We start from the raw sequence: 17,782 nt of genomic DNA, 5'->3' as shown, positions 1-17,782 counted from the left end.
TATTTAAGTCCTTTTTTTTATTTCTTTTTTTTTTACCATAAATCTCTACTTTCACTTTCACATGTGAAAATAAAAGTGGACATTTATAGTGAAAAACATTAATATTTAAGGCCTTTTTTTTTTTTACTATAAACTTCCAATTTCACATTCTTCTTTTGTTTATGGTGATTTGTATTCTTCGTGTGTATCGCCACCTACTGGGCAGGGAGGAGAATATATAGGAAAAAAAAGGACTTAAATATTTATCTGTTTCTCACCCACACCTATCATATCGCTTCTGAAGATATAGATTTAACCATTGGAGTCTTATGAATTAATTTTATGTGGCCTTTATGTGTTTTTTGGAGCTACAAATGTCTGGTCACCATTCACTTGCATTATAAGAACCAATAGAGCTGAGATATTGTTCTAAAAATCTATGTGTTCTGCAGAAGAAAGTAAGTTATACACATATGGAATGGCATGAGAGTGATTAAATGATTCATTTTTGGGTGAACTATTCCTTTAAGACTTATTAAAGACTTTAAGACTCTTATCTTAAGTGCTCGCTTGGGGTCTTTTATTATTGCTTTTTCTCTAATGTAAGCTGGTTATTTTCTTTAACCACTCTAAGCTGCATATATCACCAGGCTTTCCAAAAGTAAGGGTAAGAGGGAATGACAACTAATACTTTTAACAAGCAAAGCAAGAAAAGACATAGACATTTACATCAAGTACACTAGGCTTAGTTTCAAGTCTTTTGTTTATTTAAGTATAATAATAGTCATAAATTTAAATTTTGCATTTTCAATCCCAGAGCATCAACTCTGTCATGTGCACAATGATGAAATAAATTATTCTGAATGACAGAGAACACTAACAATGCTTATCAAGCATGTATATTAAGGCCAGTTTCTGTGTAATAAATTATTTGATCTAGTGGTAAAACAAAGAAATGTTGCTTTAACCGGCAGACGCTTCACAGCCAAACAGTGAATGTGCAATTATTGAAAAATAAACACAACGATTTTAATACAAGTTCAAGGTAAGAGTGCTGTTATGAATACAGAAGTTTTATGAATGTTAAATAAAATGCAAAAAAGGCACCGTAAAACATTGAATTACAAATTAAAGAAAATGTACATTAAAGTAATAACAAAAATAATATGAATGATATAATGTGTTTAGAAGGCTAATGTTTCCGTCCAACCTTTTTCTGCAATTCAAGCATGAATTCCACAGCTGTTGACATTTTCTCAATTTAATTTTCAGGTGCCCATATTATGAGCATAATATGCATCACAACTGGATTATAAATCATCTTTAAAGCATATTCATGTTAAAACAACTTATCACATTTGCAGGTTTCCTTTACACATCTGAACAGTTGTGCTTCCAATTGAAAAGTGCCAAAAACATCCTCAATGTATTACTCAGATGCTTTTAACGGAGAAAAAAAAATTAACAGCTAATCATGGTTATCTTTCTACATACACATAATGATATACACGTTACATTTTAGGTTAAACATATAAACATTTTAGTTAAAGCACTTATTGTACCATTCAGAAGCATGGAATAAAAAATTTAGAACAGAGGTTCCAATGCTGAGGTTCAGGTATAAGATGCCTGCTTGCTACAGAATTTAAAAGCTGTCAGAAAATACAACAGAAATTAAATATTGCCACAATTCTATTCAAAACCCATCTGTGTAAATTTCAACATGACAGGTAATGTGACAGTTGTCTTTCTCATTAAATGGATGCCGGTTACAAAGCAATTACAATGCATATAAAAATGGTTAATTATGATATTGCGACTGTTGAATTATTGTCATGATAACAAATCTGTTTTCTTCCTCATTTTTTTTACATTTTAGCAGCCGAATGTCCACATGAGGACTCTGAAATTAGAAAAAAAATTGAAATCAGCGCTCTTTACTAAACCGATTGTCACAAATACCACACACCTCCTCACAGGACCTTGCATGACACCATTCCTCAATAGCATTCGGCTTTCTTCATATGCTAAACATCTAATGTTTTAAAACATATATTTAAATTAAGAAAACACATCTCTGTGTAGGCTACAGTGTGAAGATATTTGATCTGAGTTCTGAAGTCCCTTGCAAACCCTGCTGAGGTTTGCATAGTATCACGGCTTAATGTGGTTTGGACAAGACCATCTGGTTTTCTGCTATTACTCCCATAATTCTTTACACATGCCAGTAAATGGATAGCAAAACATTTAGAAGGAAGTGAGAAATTAATCCTAACGCTGAGTGAGGGCTTATTAGTATATGTGCATACACACATTCATTCCTATTTGCTGTTGCCTTTTAAACATGCCATTCCCATGCAAGGTTGAAAGAAGAGCTCATTCAGTACCATACTCCTTAAAGGGATAGTTCACCCAAAAATGAAACTTCTGTTATCATTTACCTCATTTGTTCCAAACCCATATGACTGTTCTGTTCTTAGTGGAACACCAAAAAGAGATGTTAGACAGAAAGTCCACCATTTGCTTTTATTGGCTGGACAAAAGACGCAATAAAAGTGAATGGTGACTGAGGCTATCAGTCCCTAACATTGTTTCTAACATCTCCTTTTGTGTTCCACAGAAGAAATTAGGGGTGTAACAGTTCGAATTTCTCATGGTACGGTTTGTATCATGGTTTTAGGGTCACGGTTTCGGTACGGTTCGGTATTTGCTTTGTTCCGAAAAAATCTATAAAAAATATTACTGCCAAATCCAAAGAATAATCTATTTGGTAAAAACTTCAACAGGTTTTCCCTTAAATAACAATCATTGTTTTACAACACTAACCATAGTTTAACCATGGCATTTGTAGTAAAATCATAGTAACCATAATATAAACATGGTTACTGTCATGGTTACAATATATAGTAATATCATGGTTAGTATATAAAAATTATAGTACTACAGTTATAAAACCATGATTAATTGTATCAAAACAATGATTTCTGCTCAGTAAACCATTGTGACAGCAGTCATGGTTACTACAGTATTACTATAGTAAAACCATGGTTAATTTTTGTCTGGGTCCTTAACTAAAAAAACATGATCTCTAATTACTAAATCAACATTTTAACTTAATACCTGCTCTAATACGCTACATGCATCAAAATAAAGTGCACTTCAAATTCATCTCAACATATATTCAATATTCGGAAGCTGTGCATCATTATAGAAGGAATAACTTTGCTATTAGAATGCATACGTGAAGGGATGTTGTGATAATGCTTCTTGAGTATTTTAATAATACGTGGAAATCCCATATGAACACCCCAAGCGCTTTGGTTATTGTTTCATGTCTGTCCGAATTAGCACTTAATGCCTGCTTAAAAATGGAAGGGACGGTGTGCAGTTTCGGCTCACCTGCGGCTCTTTCCCTGGGTGATAACGATTAATCATGTATCAATGTATTACTATAACGGTATCTTAATTCTATTAATCAAAGCGCATTATTGATGCTCATGATAGATTACAGCCACGCGAGGAAACAGGAAGAACTTGCGTGCGCGTTTTAAATAAACCCTCATGCATTATTGACATATGATCAGTATAGAGCACTCGCGCCGAACGATGTCTGCAAACAGTGCCTGTTTTGTAAACGTCTTTTCACCATCGCTATTGTAATTGACTGCAAAAAGAAAATGTTCCCAGAAAGGAGAAACGCAGGGGGCTTCTCTATCAGCGGCTCGTTTTCTCCACTTGCCATTTTCAATTACACACAACGCTTGCAGAACAGTGATGTCATCAAGTTGACCTACGTGAAACACAGGTGGAGCATATCTATCTACAGATCCATTCAGGTGCATTAGCGGAGGTTGTAACTGTGCATGTCTGTTTGACGCTTTCTTTTCTTCACCAAACCTTGTGCTCCAGATGCGTCATTAAACTTGAGGTGAACCGACCACGGTGCCAATGCTTACCGAACCGTGGGTGGCGAACCGTACGGTTCGTTTTTTTACCGAGAACCGTTACAGTCCTAGAAGAAATAAAGTCATACAGGTTTAGAACAACATGAGGGTGATTAAATAATGGAGGAATTTTTGGGTGAACTATCCTAATCATTAATTCTTTTAATGCTTCTTTTCAATCAGTTTCCAACTGATATTGATTCTATTATTCTCTATTTTTGACAAATTATCCATGCATTGATACATACGTATGAACATACACTTATGAACTTGTCTTTTTTTGTGCGTGTGTGAAAACAAGAAAAGATGTAGAGTGCATTGGACACTCCATTTCCTTTGGAAAAAAGCACATGGGGGACATTTTGTCCACACTCCTCAGTGAGGTCCCTGTGCTCTGTGGTTACTCCAAGCAAACGTGAGGCAAGGTAAGGGACTCTGGGCTATCTCTTGGTCCAACCTGGCTGGATGATAGCCCTCTGGCTCCTGTCCATAGCAGCTCAGAAGAGAAGGTTGTATCGGTGCTTTGTTGGTGATTGATGAGGTAGTGGTCACAATCTGTGGCCTCCAGCTCTTTATCATTGATGAACAGCTCTGTATCGCCCCAGTCGGCCAGTGGCTCTGGGTCACTAGATTCGTTGTTTCTGTTGCCACTATTTTGAGTGGATAGGCTGGGATGACAGTCCGCAGCAGCTGGTAGCATGAGATTCTGAGCAGATAGAGACTTCCCAAGCCCACGTTCAACCTGCAGTGAAGCAGATGTTGTGGTAGATATGAGCCTCAAAGGGTCAATATCAAGGCTCAGGTGTCTTCTCCAAGACCCTTCTTCCTTGGGGCTGCGCTCTGGCTTATTCCTCAGCTGTACCGTGGTTTCAAGTGTCTCAGCCTCTGTGTCTGACTGGACCTCAGTTTGGGTTCCCAACAGGCAAGTGTTTGGACACTCTGCCCTGCTCTCTTGTAATGTTTCTGGGATAAGGCTGGTAGGCCGGCCCTGAGGCGGTGGTACTATAGGCGGGAGCTGAAGAGTTGTGGTTGAATGGACAGCCGGTGCAGGCCTGGTCAGCTCAGTGAACCGCAGGTGACTTCTTGAAAGGTTGTTGGGGGTGAGGATGGGAGGAGGGGAACCAGGGTAGAAACTGTCTGGACTGGAAGGTTGATTGTTGAGTAGGGGGGATGGTGGAAAGGAGGAGGCTAAATGTGGGTAACCAGTACCCAGGTTGAGTTCACTGGGGGCCAGGGCAAGATCCAGGCCATGGTGAATGTTACTGCTGCCAGAGTGAGACACTCCACTATTAAGCTGGGAGGAGGAGGACAAATCCTTGCTATGGATGGAGCTTTGGTAGTCAGATGTCTGATCCAGCTCGAACAGGGGCAAGGCAGATAGACCCAGCATTGAGGAGGGACCCTTCTGCAAAACTTGACGATAGATATCCAGCAATGAGTCCAGCTTTGACTCAATGGACTGCACCTAGATTATATAGAGAATACAAATCAGTAGGGATGTCATAAAATATCGATATATCGATTATTGATCAGCACGTTATTTTATCGATATATTTTTAAAGCATCAATTAATCATTTAAATTAGAAGCCTAATTTGCATGCTTTCCAATTTACTCAGTCGGCCTTCTGTTTAACAGTCTGGCGTAATAACGTCGGGAGACCACAAGAGTGTGATATACAGTAACATTTACTGAAGCCAGTCGTGGGTAGGAAAGGCACCAGAATCACACACAGAGGACAAGCTGATGTGGAACAGCATATGTCAGTCCTAAGTTACAAAGGTTTTTGTACTTCAAGAATTAACAAAGTGACGTTTGATTAGTTTGCAGGTTATTGTATAAAACTGGAGTACCTGCGCAAACTGAACTATTAGAAATGGCGATGTTTATTATGCAATTTCTTTGTATGTAGCCTTGAATACCAGAAAAAAACATACTTCTTATAACTGAAAATACATTGTGTAGGCTATATGAAAGATACATATAAACAATATATCGTCCAGTGATGGCTAGAGTAAATAATCTTTGTCCTTTGATAATGATTTGGGTTACATTTTTGGAAAAATAAGCGAGTTGCACTCTGTGGCACTGCAGAACTTTGACGCTGAGCACTGGCAGTGTGTGCTTATCTTTGTAGAAAATAATTGTTACGAATTTTAGAACACAACATGTCATCCGTCAGACACGTCTGGTGTGTGACACCATTAAATTAACCCTGCCGCTCCCACTTTACCAAAGGTGTGTTGAGAAATATGTTCGGAAAGATAAAGACTATTGTGAACAAGCAGCCCTTTTTATATCTGAAAAAAAAGAAATAAAAATCCCGATATATATCGATAATCAACGGGAAAATCTTCCAATTATCAATGTGTGAAAAAGGCATCGATCACAAGCCTAAAAATCAGATAAAACAAATTCACATTTAATTTTCTTAGTCCAACGGAAGCCCTGAACTGCAAGGTGAAAAAAAAAATGGTGCAGAGATTGTATAATATCAGAGACAGCATGAAAATGTAAAATGAATGGGTTGTAATACTCAATATGTGGCAGTAGGAATGGAAGTCCTGCCTTTCAGTTAAAAGAGACAATCTGCTTTTTGATACAATTATAAAGTTTATATTAAAATGCACTCGCACATTAACCAAACAAGCCTAAAAATGTGTTCAAGTATGTTTCATAGACCATCGCATTCATGTGACCAGTTGACTTACTTGTCGCTCAACTTTACAGACACGGCCGAGCATACTCATGTCGTGCTCCAGGGACTCCCCTTCTTGGAGTATTTTCTCTCTGCCTTTCTTGTCTACAGAAATCTGTCCCTTTCCCAGTATCTGATCCACCCTATGAGACAAAAGAAGTGATTTTAAGCACACATAAAACTACACCTTTACACTGTTGTTACTCTAGCTCGAGCACAGCACATCGCAGCAGGATAAAACCTGATTCAGGTTAGTGAATAAGAAATGAAGTTAGTTCATCAACATTGTTCATTTTCCTAAGTAAAAAAGAGAGCAGAAAAGATCTGTCAATGTGTTTATGTAATTGGTGTATTTAATACAAATTTGAATTATTAAAGGTATTATTTACGTACATTCTAAAAGTCACTTGGTCTGTGCAAGACTTGGCTGATATAATGCACTCGATATACCTAAATCAGCTGGTTAAAATGCCCACATTATAGCTGGTTGCAGGTGATATTAGAAGGAGAGGTCATTCTCATTTAGATAATTTGAATATGTCTCTGCGAACAAGATAAGTCACCAATAAATTTTGATTTCATGGGGTCAAATGCTGTAGGTCCAGTGGGACTGCATGTTTCAGTATGTGGTTATGTATTTGTCAGGTGTTAGAAAAAGTGTATTATAATTCAGTGTCTCTCCAAATCCATCATGCAGTAGCAGTTTAAGTTAAACAAATAGTAATCACATGAATCTACATAAATTGGCTTCACCAATCAGAATGTTTGTTACACGATTAACAATCACCTTGACTGACAAACAATGCTAAAATCAGGGGGGCAGGTCCAATGGTGAAGATTATATGGCCTTTTAAAATACACCAAAACGAGAGAGGTTCATAACACACCCAGATTTTGTATTCAGCTTTCTAATTTAAAGGAATAGTTCACCCAAAATGTAATCATTTAATGTAATGTAATCATTTACTCACCCTTACTCACCCATCATTTACTCACCCTCATGTTCAAAACTCGCATGACTTTCTTTTTTTGATGCTAGGCAGAATGTTAGCCTCAGTCACCATTCACTTTCATTGCGTATTTGTTCATATAATAAAGACGAACGGTTACTGAAGCTCTCAGTCCATAACATTTTGCTTAATGTCACCTTTTGTGTTTCACAGAAGAAAGTAAGTCACACAGATTTGGAACAGCATGAGGGTGAGTAAACAATGTTTACATTTTTTTAAACTAGTGTAATAGTTCCAGTTCTGATAACATATGGCAAAATAACCCTTCAATATTGAATAGTTCCAGTTATATACATCTTCATCATTAGAACCCATTCCACAGTATGCATTGTTTCAGGTAAGTATAGCCCCAAGAGCGGTTCCCCAGCCTTCTAAAGGCCTCTGACCCAGAGTGCTTCTTCCTGCTTTGGCTGTAATACAAGTGTAGAGAGGGAGAGGAAAGGTTCCTGGCTTTGGTGCCAAGTGTCTGATGTGGACGCACAGGTGTGGCGAGTCTGTATGAAAAAACACACGGGGGTCAAATAAAGTTTTTAGGTTGTGTCGTTAGAGAAAAGGAGGAGAGAGATGGTTAAAGACAAAGTGCTTATGTCACCATGGCACAGTACTACTACTGACCTCAGCTACACGCAATTCACAAAGACACATGAATGATCAAGCCACAGGCAACTCAGCATCTCAGGCCACATCCACACTAATCCGTTTTCAGTGTCCTACCATCATTGTTTTCCAAAGTATGTGGTAATGGAGAGCGTTTTCTAAATGCTCTGTTTTCGGTGGAGGAAAACGCCATTCTAGTGTGGATAAGAGGCGCAAACAGAGCAAAGTCAATGCGTTTTCAAATGAAAAGTACTAGTGGATGTGGCCTCAGAGACGACACAGAGTTCTAGTTATGTTAACATCTAATGGATTGCTATTGAAAGTCAGTCACTGAGGTTCAGATACTCAAGACTAAAGACTAAATGTAAGTTATAAATGATTGTCCATTCAAATCTAGCTGACAGCAATGGATTACATACGTACTGGTAGGCTGAGCTTTTAAATCTACTTTTTTGATTAGGAGGCCATTCCATGCAGGAATTTTTTTTTACAAACTGTACAAAAGTTGTATTACTTTACATTTAGAAAATTACACTGAAAAAAAACATTTTCTTAATCACTATTTATGTTTTTTTTTCTTCTTCAGTAAAATATCCTAGCATCCTAATTATAGATATTAAGGTTGCTAGGAATTAAATATATATATATATATATATATATATTCCCATGGCAAATCTTTTTTAAGTGTAAATCTCACAAAGTTTTTTAGAAGCTTAAAAAAAGGTTAAATTGAATGCTGATTAAAAAATTTTTTTTGCAGTGTAAAAGAAATACAAAATACTAGCGAAAGTAGGTATGTATCAATCTAAAAGTTAGTCCTTAAAACAGGCGCATTCATGCACTGCATCACAATTACTGTATGTTGATTTTTGCTCTTTCTAAAATTACTAAAAAGGGAGACACTTTTATATAATGAATGGAGAAATTTAGGAAAGGATGTGTTGGACAGAGCCAACAGCTTGAGGCTCTGGGTCAGTGGCAAATCAGTTACCTAGTGTTCAGCCTTTAAAGCTGAAGTATGTAACTTTTTCTGTGCTAAAATACTTCCTCCTATTCAAGCTTAATATGCAAGGACAACTAAAAGCAGTTCATAAGTTAATTTTCTCAAAAACTGTAAGCACTGTCTCTGTGGCACTATGAAAATTTCTCTGTTTGTTTTGAGCAACCTGTCTATACAAACACATTCACACTGACTATCTCTTTGTTTGAAGAACAGCAGATGGGGGGCATATTCAGAAAGCTGTTTTGGGAACAAAGTTTATTTTTGCAATTCTGTTTGGTGGCGCTAGTGGCGTAAAAATAACATACTTCAGCTCTAAGTTTAATGCTGTTTTAAAACTTAAATTGTTGTATTGTTCAAACCAGTGTCCATTACCAAAGGGTAATGATCACTGAGCTAGACATGCAGCCTCAGCTATTGACTTGTTTCTGTATGTTTAAGAGTTAAAGGAGTTTAGAATAGGGGACTGTGGGTCAGCTGACCCTGGGGCAGAGTGTTTCCTCTTGGCCTGGCTGTAATACAAGTGCAGGGAGGGAGAGGAAAAGGTCTTGGCTTTGCTGCTCAGAGTCTGTGGACCAACAATGGTGTCCAACCTGAATGGGAGAGCGCAGACAGGAAGGTAACATGTAGATGTAGAAAGTATATAAGTGCATAAAAAATCATAGTAGTTGAACAATTTTCTGTACTTTGCAGCTTAAATAAATAATGTTCTGTGTATTTCTGACAAATGAATTGTATGTGTGCATCATAGAGTTTATAAACTGCATATTTATTCCTTACACCTCCTGTCAAAGTTTTGGACACACTTGACTGAATGTATGTTTCTCATGATCATAAAAACCTATTTATCTAAAGGAGTATGCTTAAATGTTGAATATATATATATATATATATTAAAGGGTGGATATTTTGAAGAAGCTAAGTTATAAGATTGTTTTGATTTCATTAACATTTCTGATTACTGTATAATTACCATTCTTCTATTTTATTGCTTTGATGACTTTACTATTATTATTAAATTTGGAAAATAGTAATAAAATATAAGTATGTGTGTCCAAAAATTTGACTGGTAATGTATACAGTATATTTACAGTATATCTGTTTTTATAAATACCTCAATTGGGTCATTATGCATAAATGCCAAAGTTATAAAACTAGGGCTTGTCAGTTCTCACCTAGTCTGAAGACTCTTGATACGACACAACATATCCAGGTGACCAGCAGAGTATTGCTCAATCACATCCTTCACATCATATGGCCGCAGTGTCTCTTTAAATTTCTTCTTGGCCACATGGAATTTCATTATCCTGTCAATAGAGAAACAAGAAAGATTTTACTAATCTGACTAATCTTTGATCAGAAATGACAAAAACTAAAAAACTAAAATAAAAAAAATAAAAAAGAGACTGATGTCTCAGAGATAAGAAAAAGTGCAAATGTATCTTTTGACACAGTCAAAATATAATCTTGATCATGACAACAAAAACTGATTCCCAGTTTTGCTTGCAAAAATGTTTGTATACTAAATATTGCACATACCAAGCCTTTTGCCCAGTGAGTAGGCTATACCATGGCATAGAGAACCTAAGTGGGCCCCCTTTGTAAGAAATGTTTCTGGTTGTCGCCCCTTGACGACGGCCCTGTACTCTGGAACTGATCAAAGTCTTTTGAGGTTAATCTTCTGGAGAAGTTTGGAATGACTGTGTTGGCTAAACAGCAAACCTATTTGCAACTATTAGACTATCTTGTGCAAGCTTGATCATAACCATTAGAGGGCAGAAATAAGTCACAAATACCAACATCCTAGTTTATCTCCACAAAAAGAGAGAAAAATAGGATCAGATTTACCACTGTTTTAAAAACAGCAAGGCTCATGCTCAAGTGAAGCTATGTGTTGTGAAAGACATTAGCTTTGTAAACAGAGGTATTGGGGCGACCACACTATATCCCAAACAATTTGATGTGCAAAGTTCTTTAGAGCAAAGGTGCAACTGCAAATATTGACACAATGGTGAACAAATCTCAGTAACATCTTACACATTGAGACCCCTGTCAGTTTTTCAAATCACACAGGTACGCATCATGTCAGATGAGCTGGTGTGTAAGCAGAACTGCCTGTGAGCCAGTCCATCTGACACCCTGGGAAAAAGACATGGGGAAAATCTCAGCCCCCTGTCCCCATGAGATCTAATAGTTAGGGGCATTGCGAGTGAAAGGAGAAGTTGCCTGAAGCAACAATTAGTGGCCTCTCCCAGCAGGAAAGAGACAGTGAAGACGTTCTTGCCCTAGTGTGATATAATGTGTCTCCACTAAAAGAGCAGGGTGGGCAAAGTATGTGCCGTCAACCCTCGTGACCACAGTGTGAATACAAGTGATTTGTTTGTCCACACTGAAAAAAAAAATGCTGCATGACACAACAGAAATTCTGAACATTTAATACAGAGTTATGTGAAACAGGATTTTGGACCCAATGCAATGTCACAGAAATAGAAACCAAGTGACCGAAAAAATGTCTCGTCACAGTTGTGGCTAGTTAGGGCAAAAACACAGACAAAAGCCCTGTTCACACTGACAGCGAATAAATCGTTGGAGGTTGCGGAGTTTCCATGCTGTTTGTTGCTAGTAGGTATTTCTACTCAACTGTTGTCTGCACTCTCATTGGTTGTCGCTGTATTTCTTTGCTGCTCATTTGCATAAAGTTGAACTCTGCTTAACTTTTTTGTATCTGTATTAGGGCTGTCGATTTAACACATTAATTCAGCGTAATTAATTATATAAAAAATAACGCGTTCAAAATTTGTACACAATTAATCATGTCCCCGGACCATAATAGGGAATATTCCTACCATCGGAGCAATTCAAGCTTAAGGTACCACCTGTTTTGTGCAGGGGGCAGTAAGCAAAACTCCAGCCTTATAGGCAATGCACAGCTTATACAGAGAACAAACCAAAACCATACTCACCGACAGCAGACAGCACAATATGAGGACATGTTCTTGCTTTTAAACACATGATGGAGTGTAAATCTGAACGCAGGGATCTCAAGACGTGTTTTTCTAAGTTTCAAACTATGGTTAACTTGACACAGCAACCTAAAAACGGTACATTTTTGACGTGATGCAACCTCCAAAATCATTAGTCTGACGCAGATGTACATTGACGAGTCCTTAGACAAGCACTTAAAATAAATCCCGGACTGATTGACGAATTCATTTGCAAAATGGATTGCTTTGAACTGTAGGCCAATGATTGGCTTATGTTCAATAATATGGAAATAAACAATATATTGGATTCTAAAGCCACTTTTTGTATTGTCTTTTCAATGCTTTACTCTTCTGTCGCAATAAAGCATTTTAATTATCTGAATTATAATTTTTTTAATAATAAATATCTATTTTATTTGTAATTATTTGAATATAACTATTTATAATTATTTTATCAATATATATTAAATTATTGTTATTTGAGGGGCTTTCTCCGCAAATATTTATATATGCGATAAATTGTGATTAATTTGATTTATTAATAGGCATACCATGTATTTAATTCGATTAAAAATTGTAATCAATTGACAGCCTTAGTCTGTATGTTGGCTTGACAAAGCCAACAAACTGTTATTCCAAAAACTTTGTTTAGATTTCTTTTTTTTTATTTCTTTTTTTTATCCCTAAACCCAAACCACAACTCAACACATTATCTCCACATAGAGCTTTCATGTTACATCCACCAAATTTGGTACAGACCTTCAGACTGTTCTGGAATAGTGTGCAGTTATTTTCTAACTGATCAGACTTAAGGTTTCTGCACAGTGGACGATCAGAATGGGAAAAAAAAAAAATCATATAGACTTACATTGACGGAATGCTCAAATGGGCCGTAAGCGTGCTCGTTAATTTAAACTCTAACTTAATTCAAACTCTAATGTAAACAAACCCTCACAGGCCTTTAATCTGCTTTAAGTTGCTCTCTCTCTCTATTTATCTGACTGTTTATCTTACTATCTATGTGACAGTCTGACTCTCTAGCTAGCTAGCTGGCTTTTTGTTTTACCGTAATGTATGTATATCCATCAAACTTCAACTTTTAAAACTAGTTTAAACTTTCAGACTTTGTTAAGCCAAATGTAATCTTTCAGTGTGGTGTTGACTGAAGTCAGACTCACCTGATGGCCCTGATGACTGCTTTCAGAGGAGCAGACAGATCTTCCACAGTCACATCACAATGGCAACCCTTCTCATCGAAAGCATCATCGGGTCCAAGATTGGTGTCAGCTGTAAGATCAAGAAAGGAAGAGAATTTGAAATCATATTAAGCAGAAAGATTTTTTTGTAGTGGATCCTCATTGATCCTGAAAAAAAGGCTCTGCAGAAGCAAAACTAGGCTGAAGACTAGAGAAAGCCAAGGGCAGATCAACATAGCTATGAATCAACATAGCATTCAGAGCAAATCATATCCTCAACCCCCTCACCTTCAGCACAGGCCACTCAAAGCTTTACAGCATACACACAGGAAGTAAGCGCCTCTGTATTGAAACATTAAATTAAGTCGGGAGGCAACAAAACCTTTTTTCATTAAAAACATAAAATTTTTGGTCATGATCATTTTGAGCACAACTGATAATTCTTTAGATGTCACTATCTGTGCATTTATTAAAAGATACCAACTTCAAAGAGATTGTTTACCTAAAAATGAAAATAATTTTTACTTACTCATATGTTGTTCAATAACCGTATGACTTTCTTCCTTGGAACACCAAAGGAGATGTTAGACATAATGTAGGTCAGTCACCATTTACTTTCCTTGCATCTTTTTCCCATACAATGAAAGTGAATGGTGGCTGATTCTAACATTCTGCTCAATGCTGCCTAATCTTTCTTTGTGTTCCATGGGGAAAAGATAGTTGCATGGGTTTGGAACAACATGAGGATGAGTAAATTATGACATTTTTCATTTTTAGGTGAACTATCCCTTTAAGGGCTTAAGTGTGACTCAAAAAGAAAAAGATTTGTCCAAATGTATCTGTAGATGTTGCTTTTAGGACTGATTGAATTGTTCCATCTAAAACTATGGAAGTAACTGTAGATGGGACTCATGACCTTTATGACAAAGACAAATGGCAGAAGATGAGAGATTGCAATTAAAATGTGAAGCAAAATATTTTAAAAGTTAAACGGTGCCTTATAGGCCATATAATCTGTGGTGAATCTATACTATGTGTTATTGAGAAGGGTATGAAGCCAATGTGGTAGCACAGCTGGATATGAGAAACATAATTTTGAGCTCATAGGCCTCAAACAGGGCTGAAGCCTAGAGATCACTGCTGCCACTGTCATGCTCATTTGTACCTTTGTGAAATCTTCTAGATAGGGCTACTTTTGTGGAAATAAACTTTATTGGAAATACAATAATTAAAAAATACAATACAATAAATATTTTGATACAATAAACAGACTTGGATGAAAATATGATCAGCTGCCATATCACTTCTTTCCACTCAGCTTGTTGTTTTGGACCAAAAGCTCCACATACTGTAAAAAAATAAAAAAATAAAATAAAAAAAGAATAATAATACAGTAATTAGGGCTGGGAAATTTAACGTGTTAATTTCTGTCATTAATAATTGACTTTTTAACACGTAAAAAAAAAAAAAAAAAAAAAAAATGCAATTATTGCAGTATCCATTTTTTGCACTTCCTGTAACTTCACTAATGTTTTTCCCAATGTCCTGTGGCTAAAATTGGCATATATAAATTTCCAGGAGGTATACTCCTCGACTGCACGTCCTAGCACAGAAACTTGCAACACGTCTCAAGCATAATAAACACAGGAGCAGATTTAATGTACAGAGAATAGAGACTTCACATGGCCTAGCTGCCGTATATCTTCTCCTAGCCCAAAAACGCTCACACACACTGTCATCTGAATCAGTTAGTGTCAAATCGAATCTGCACGAGAGAGACCCAGTGTGTTTGTGGTAGAGACTGAACAGCAGCCAGAGAAAATAATAGTTCTGAGATTTTAAACTTCAACAAATTTTACTTTAGCATTCAATTTATCTCTATGTATAGTCTTATACATTTGCAATATATAAGTTTATCTTGCCAATAAAGCTTGATATAAATTGAATCTGCCCATTTAATCCTATTATTAAAAAAGTCCACTGGAAACGGCAGAAGATTTTGCCCAACTTTTAATAAAAACATGTCCACTCATTTTATGGCATGTAAACATATACTTTTATCAAAGATGTATACCTGTAGAAATGTGTCTAATTAACTCCTATTTGCCAAAAAACACATATTTAAATAATTAAAATAAATGATGAATAACCAATTTCTTGCAAGTTCTTTAAGACAAAGTATAAAATAAATATAATTATAATTATATTTTAATGTTTGTTTTAGTGTACCATGTACCATGATTAATCGCAATTAATCACAGAAAACTGCGCAATTAATTTTTAATAGATTCAAAGTCCTAATAATACTAATAAAAAATTGTTGATTGGTTGCAGGGTGAATTCTGTACGCATGAATTATTTAGATTTAATTTTGTCACACCAAAAATTCAGTGTGTACACAAACAACATTTTGAATTGTCTTGCAGTGATTTATTTTCCAATGGAACCATGGTGCTGTCAATCCCTCGTGTCAAATGTGCAGTCAATACCGAATATCTTCTATAAAAAATGTCTCTTTCTCTGCTCTTGTCTCTACGCCCTCAGGGGGAAATTCTGGTGATGGGAGCATGAGCTAAGGTTAGTTAGGGCAAACAGAGAACCGTGTTTTCCCACTGCAGCCCATGGTGTTTTTAAATCCTACCTTCAGGAATAAAAACGCCCACCAATTACGATAAGGGGTGGAAAGAGAAAAACTTGCTTCTGCATTGCTTTTGTTTAAAAAGGGTTACATGATGCCAAAAGAAGCAGATAATACAGCACATAAAACCACTAATTATTAAAAAAAGAATTTCTGAGGATGAATATTTAAATAGTAAATGAAAATGAAAAGCACAGGTCTACACAGAAATATCACTCTGATTATAAGTTATTGAGAACTATAAACTGCTTTTGTAATTACAGTAAAGGTGCGGTCACACTGGAATGTGAGCATGCAAAATTACTTTGTACATGGCGCTGCAAACCATGCAGCTTTGAAGTTGAACTTGAATTATTTATATTGAGCTGAAAGATCAATCTGTGATGTTTAAATCTTGTATTGTTCATACGTCTTTTCGTTAAGCAAATCGCAGGTCAGAGTTCCCCAAACTTTGAACTTCAGTAAGCAGTGAAAGATGACATTTTTTTACGAACTTGCTTTTCCGCTCTCCCATGTTTGCATACAAACAGTATAAATGGAGGTGAATGGGGCAGAGTGAGACTGCACCTATTTGGCCAGTCAGAAAAATCTTTCACCTTCAGCTGTGGTGCGTGATTGGCTCTTCAGTCTGAGCGATGGACGGAAGCGAGTTCGGTCATTGAAGCTCCAGCTCTTCTGGACTTTGGCAGGGCTGCTTCCATCCACTCCCACCTCTGTGCCAGGAGAGCGCCGATCATTCACTGACATTTGCCTGCTCTTTATGCTTTGACCACGAGGACTGGCCATGCGCACACGCTCCCGGAAACTCAGCTTTTGGCTGCAGAAGAAGATAGAGGAGGGATAAAGATGGATGGAAGACGACATATGCGGGGTAACGAAAGACAAAGGAGATAAAGAAAAGGAGGACGACAGGGAATAACAAACAAGAACAAATAATAATTAAACCTGGAATTTAGACAAAAAGGTATTTAGTAAATGGTTGATTAAAACTGTTAGGATTGTTTATTTTGAACCAATAAGCTTCTCTTCCTTCAGTATTTACTAGATTCCTCCAGTAAAGAACACATTTTTATTGTGCTTTTAAGGCATGATTTGTAACCACCTATTACTTGGATATTCTGTGCCAAAGCTCCAAAAAGCTATCCTGCACATTTCTCAAAAACTGCATCAAAAGACTATCATGCATCTTACATTCCCACCACCACTCAGCAAGCAACATTTTGAAGCAAGACTCTCTGACCACTCTTTTTCTATTGCTACCTTATATGTGGAGCAGCCTTGCAACACCTTTATGTGCTGCCTTTCCAGGCCTCATGTAGAGGCCAAGAGAGGCTGGACATTTACAGAATACACCGTTTATGAGCAAAACAATTATGAACCTGGGAAATGCCAACATAGTCTCATGAAAATTCATCACAATACTACAAGGTGGCAAATTGCACTCATATGAAAACGTACAACTTATACATCAACCAATCACATACGCTTCATGATCACTTTCTTCCGTATTACATGGCTTTTAACATTAATATCATGGTTAATTATGCTCTGGGTAGGGTTAGGTGTTACACTCTATGGTTAGGTTTAGGTATGGGGTTTTGGTTAGGGGTTAAAGTTACAAAAACACAGTTTTGGATTAACACGGAACAAATGCCACATTGGAAACTACAAGGACACAAGGGAAGCGTCTCTTATTGTAGGCGTATAACTCGTCCAATTTCACTTGTCAGCTGGCCA

General features: G+C 36.8%; 1 protein-coding gene across 7 annotated transcripts in view; it reads right to left on the bottom strand.

The window, feature by feature from the left end:
• Nucleotides 1-727: 727 nt before the first annotated feature.
• Nucleotides 728-17,782, bottom strand: part of LOC127411899 (potassium voltage-gated channel subfamily KQT member 5-like) — a 217,528-nt gene continuing 200,473 nt past the window's right edge. For 4 of the 7 annotated variants that reach the window (XM_051647769.1, XM_051647772.1, XM_051647773.1 and 1 more), the window contains 7 exons: nt 16,642-16,862; nt 13,390-13,498; nt 10,403-10,534; nt 9,710-9,820; nt 8,017-8,124; nt 6,634-6,763; nt 728-5,388 (listed from right to left, as the gene is read on the bottom strand). In XM_051647769.1, coding sequence (XP_051503729.1) covers nt 4,324-5,388; nt 6,634-6,763; nt 8,017-8,124; nt 9,710-9,820; nt 10,403-10,534; nt 13,390-13,498; nt 16,642-16,862 — 1,876 coding nt within the window. In that variant the 3' untranslated portion in view covers nt 728-4,323. The remainder of the gene's footprint in view (nt 5,389-6,633; nt 6,764-8,016; nt 8,125-9,709; nt 9,821-10,402; nt 10,535-13,389; nt 13,499-16,641; nt 16,863-17,782) is intronic. The other 3 variants (XM_051647775.1, XM_051647771.1, XM_051647770.1) reach the window with 2 other exon arrangements.

Source organism: Myxocyprinus asiaticus, chromosome 21 (genome assembly GCF_019703515.2).
Source record: "Myxocyprinus asiaticus isolate MX2 ecotype Aquarium Trade chromosome 21, UBuf_Myxa_2, whole genome shotgun sequence".
In the NCBI taxonomy this organism is placed as follows: Eukaryota; Metazoa; Chordata; class Actinopteri; order Cypriniformes; family Catostomidae; genus Myxocyprinus; species Myxocyprinus asiaticus.
The sequence above is the reverse complement of the archived record's forward strand: the minus strand, read 5'-3'. Positions and strand labels throughout refer to the sequence as shown.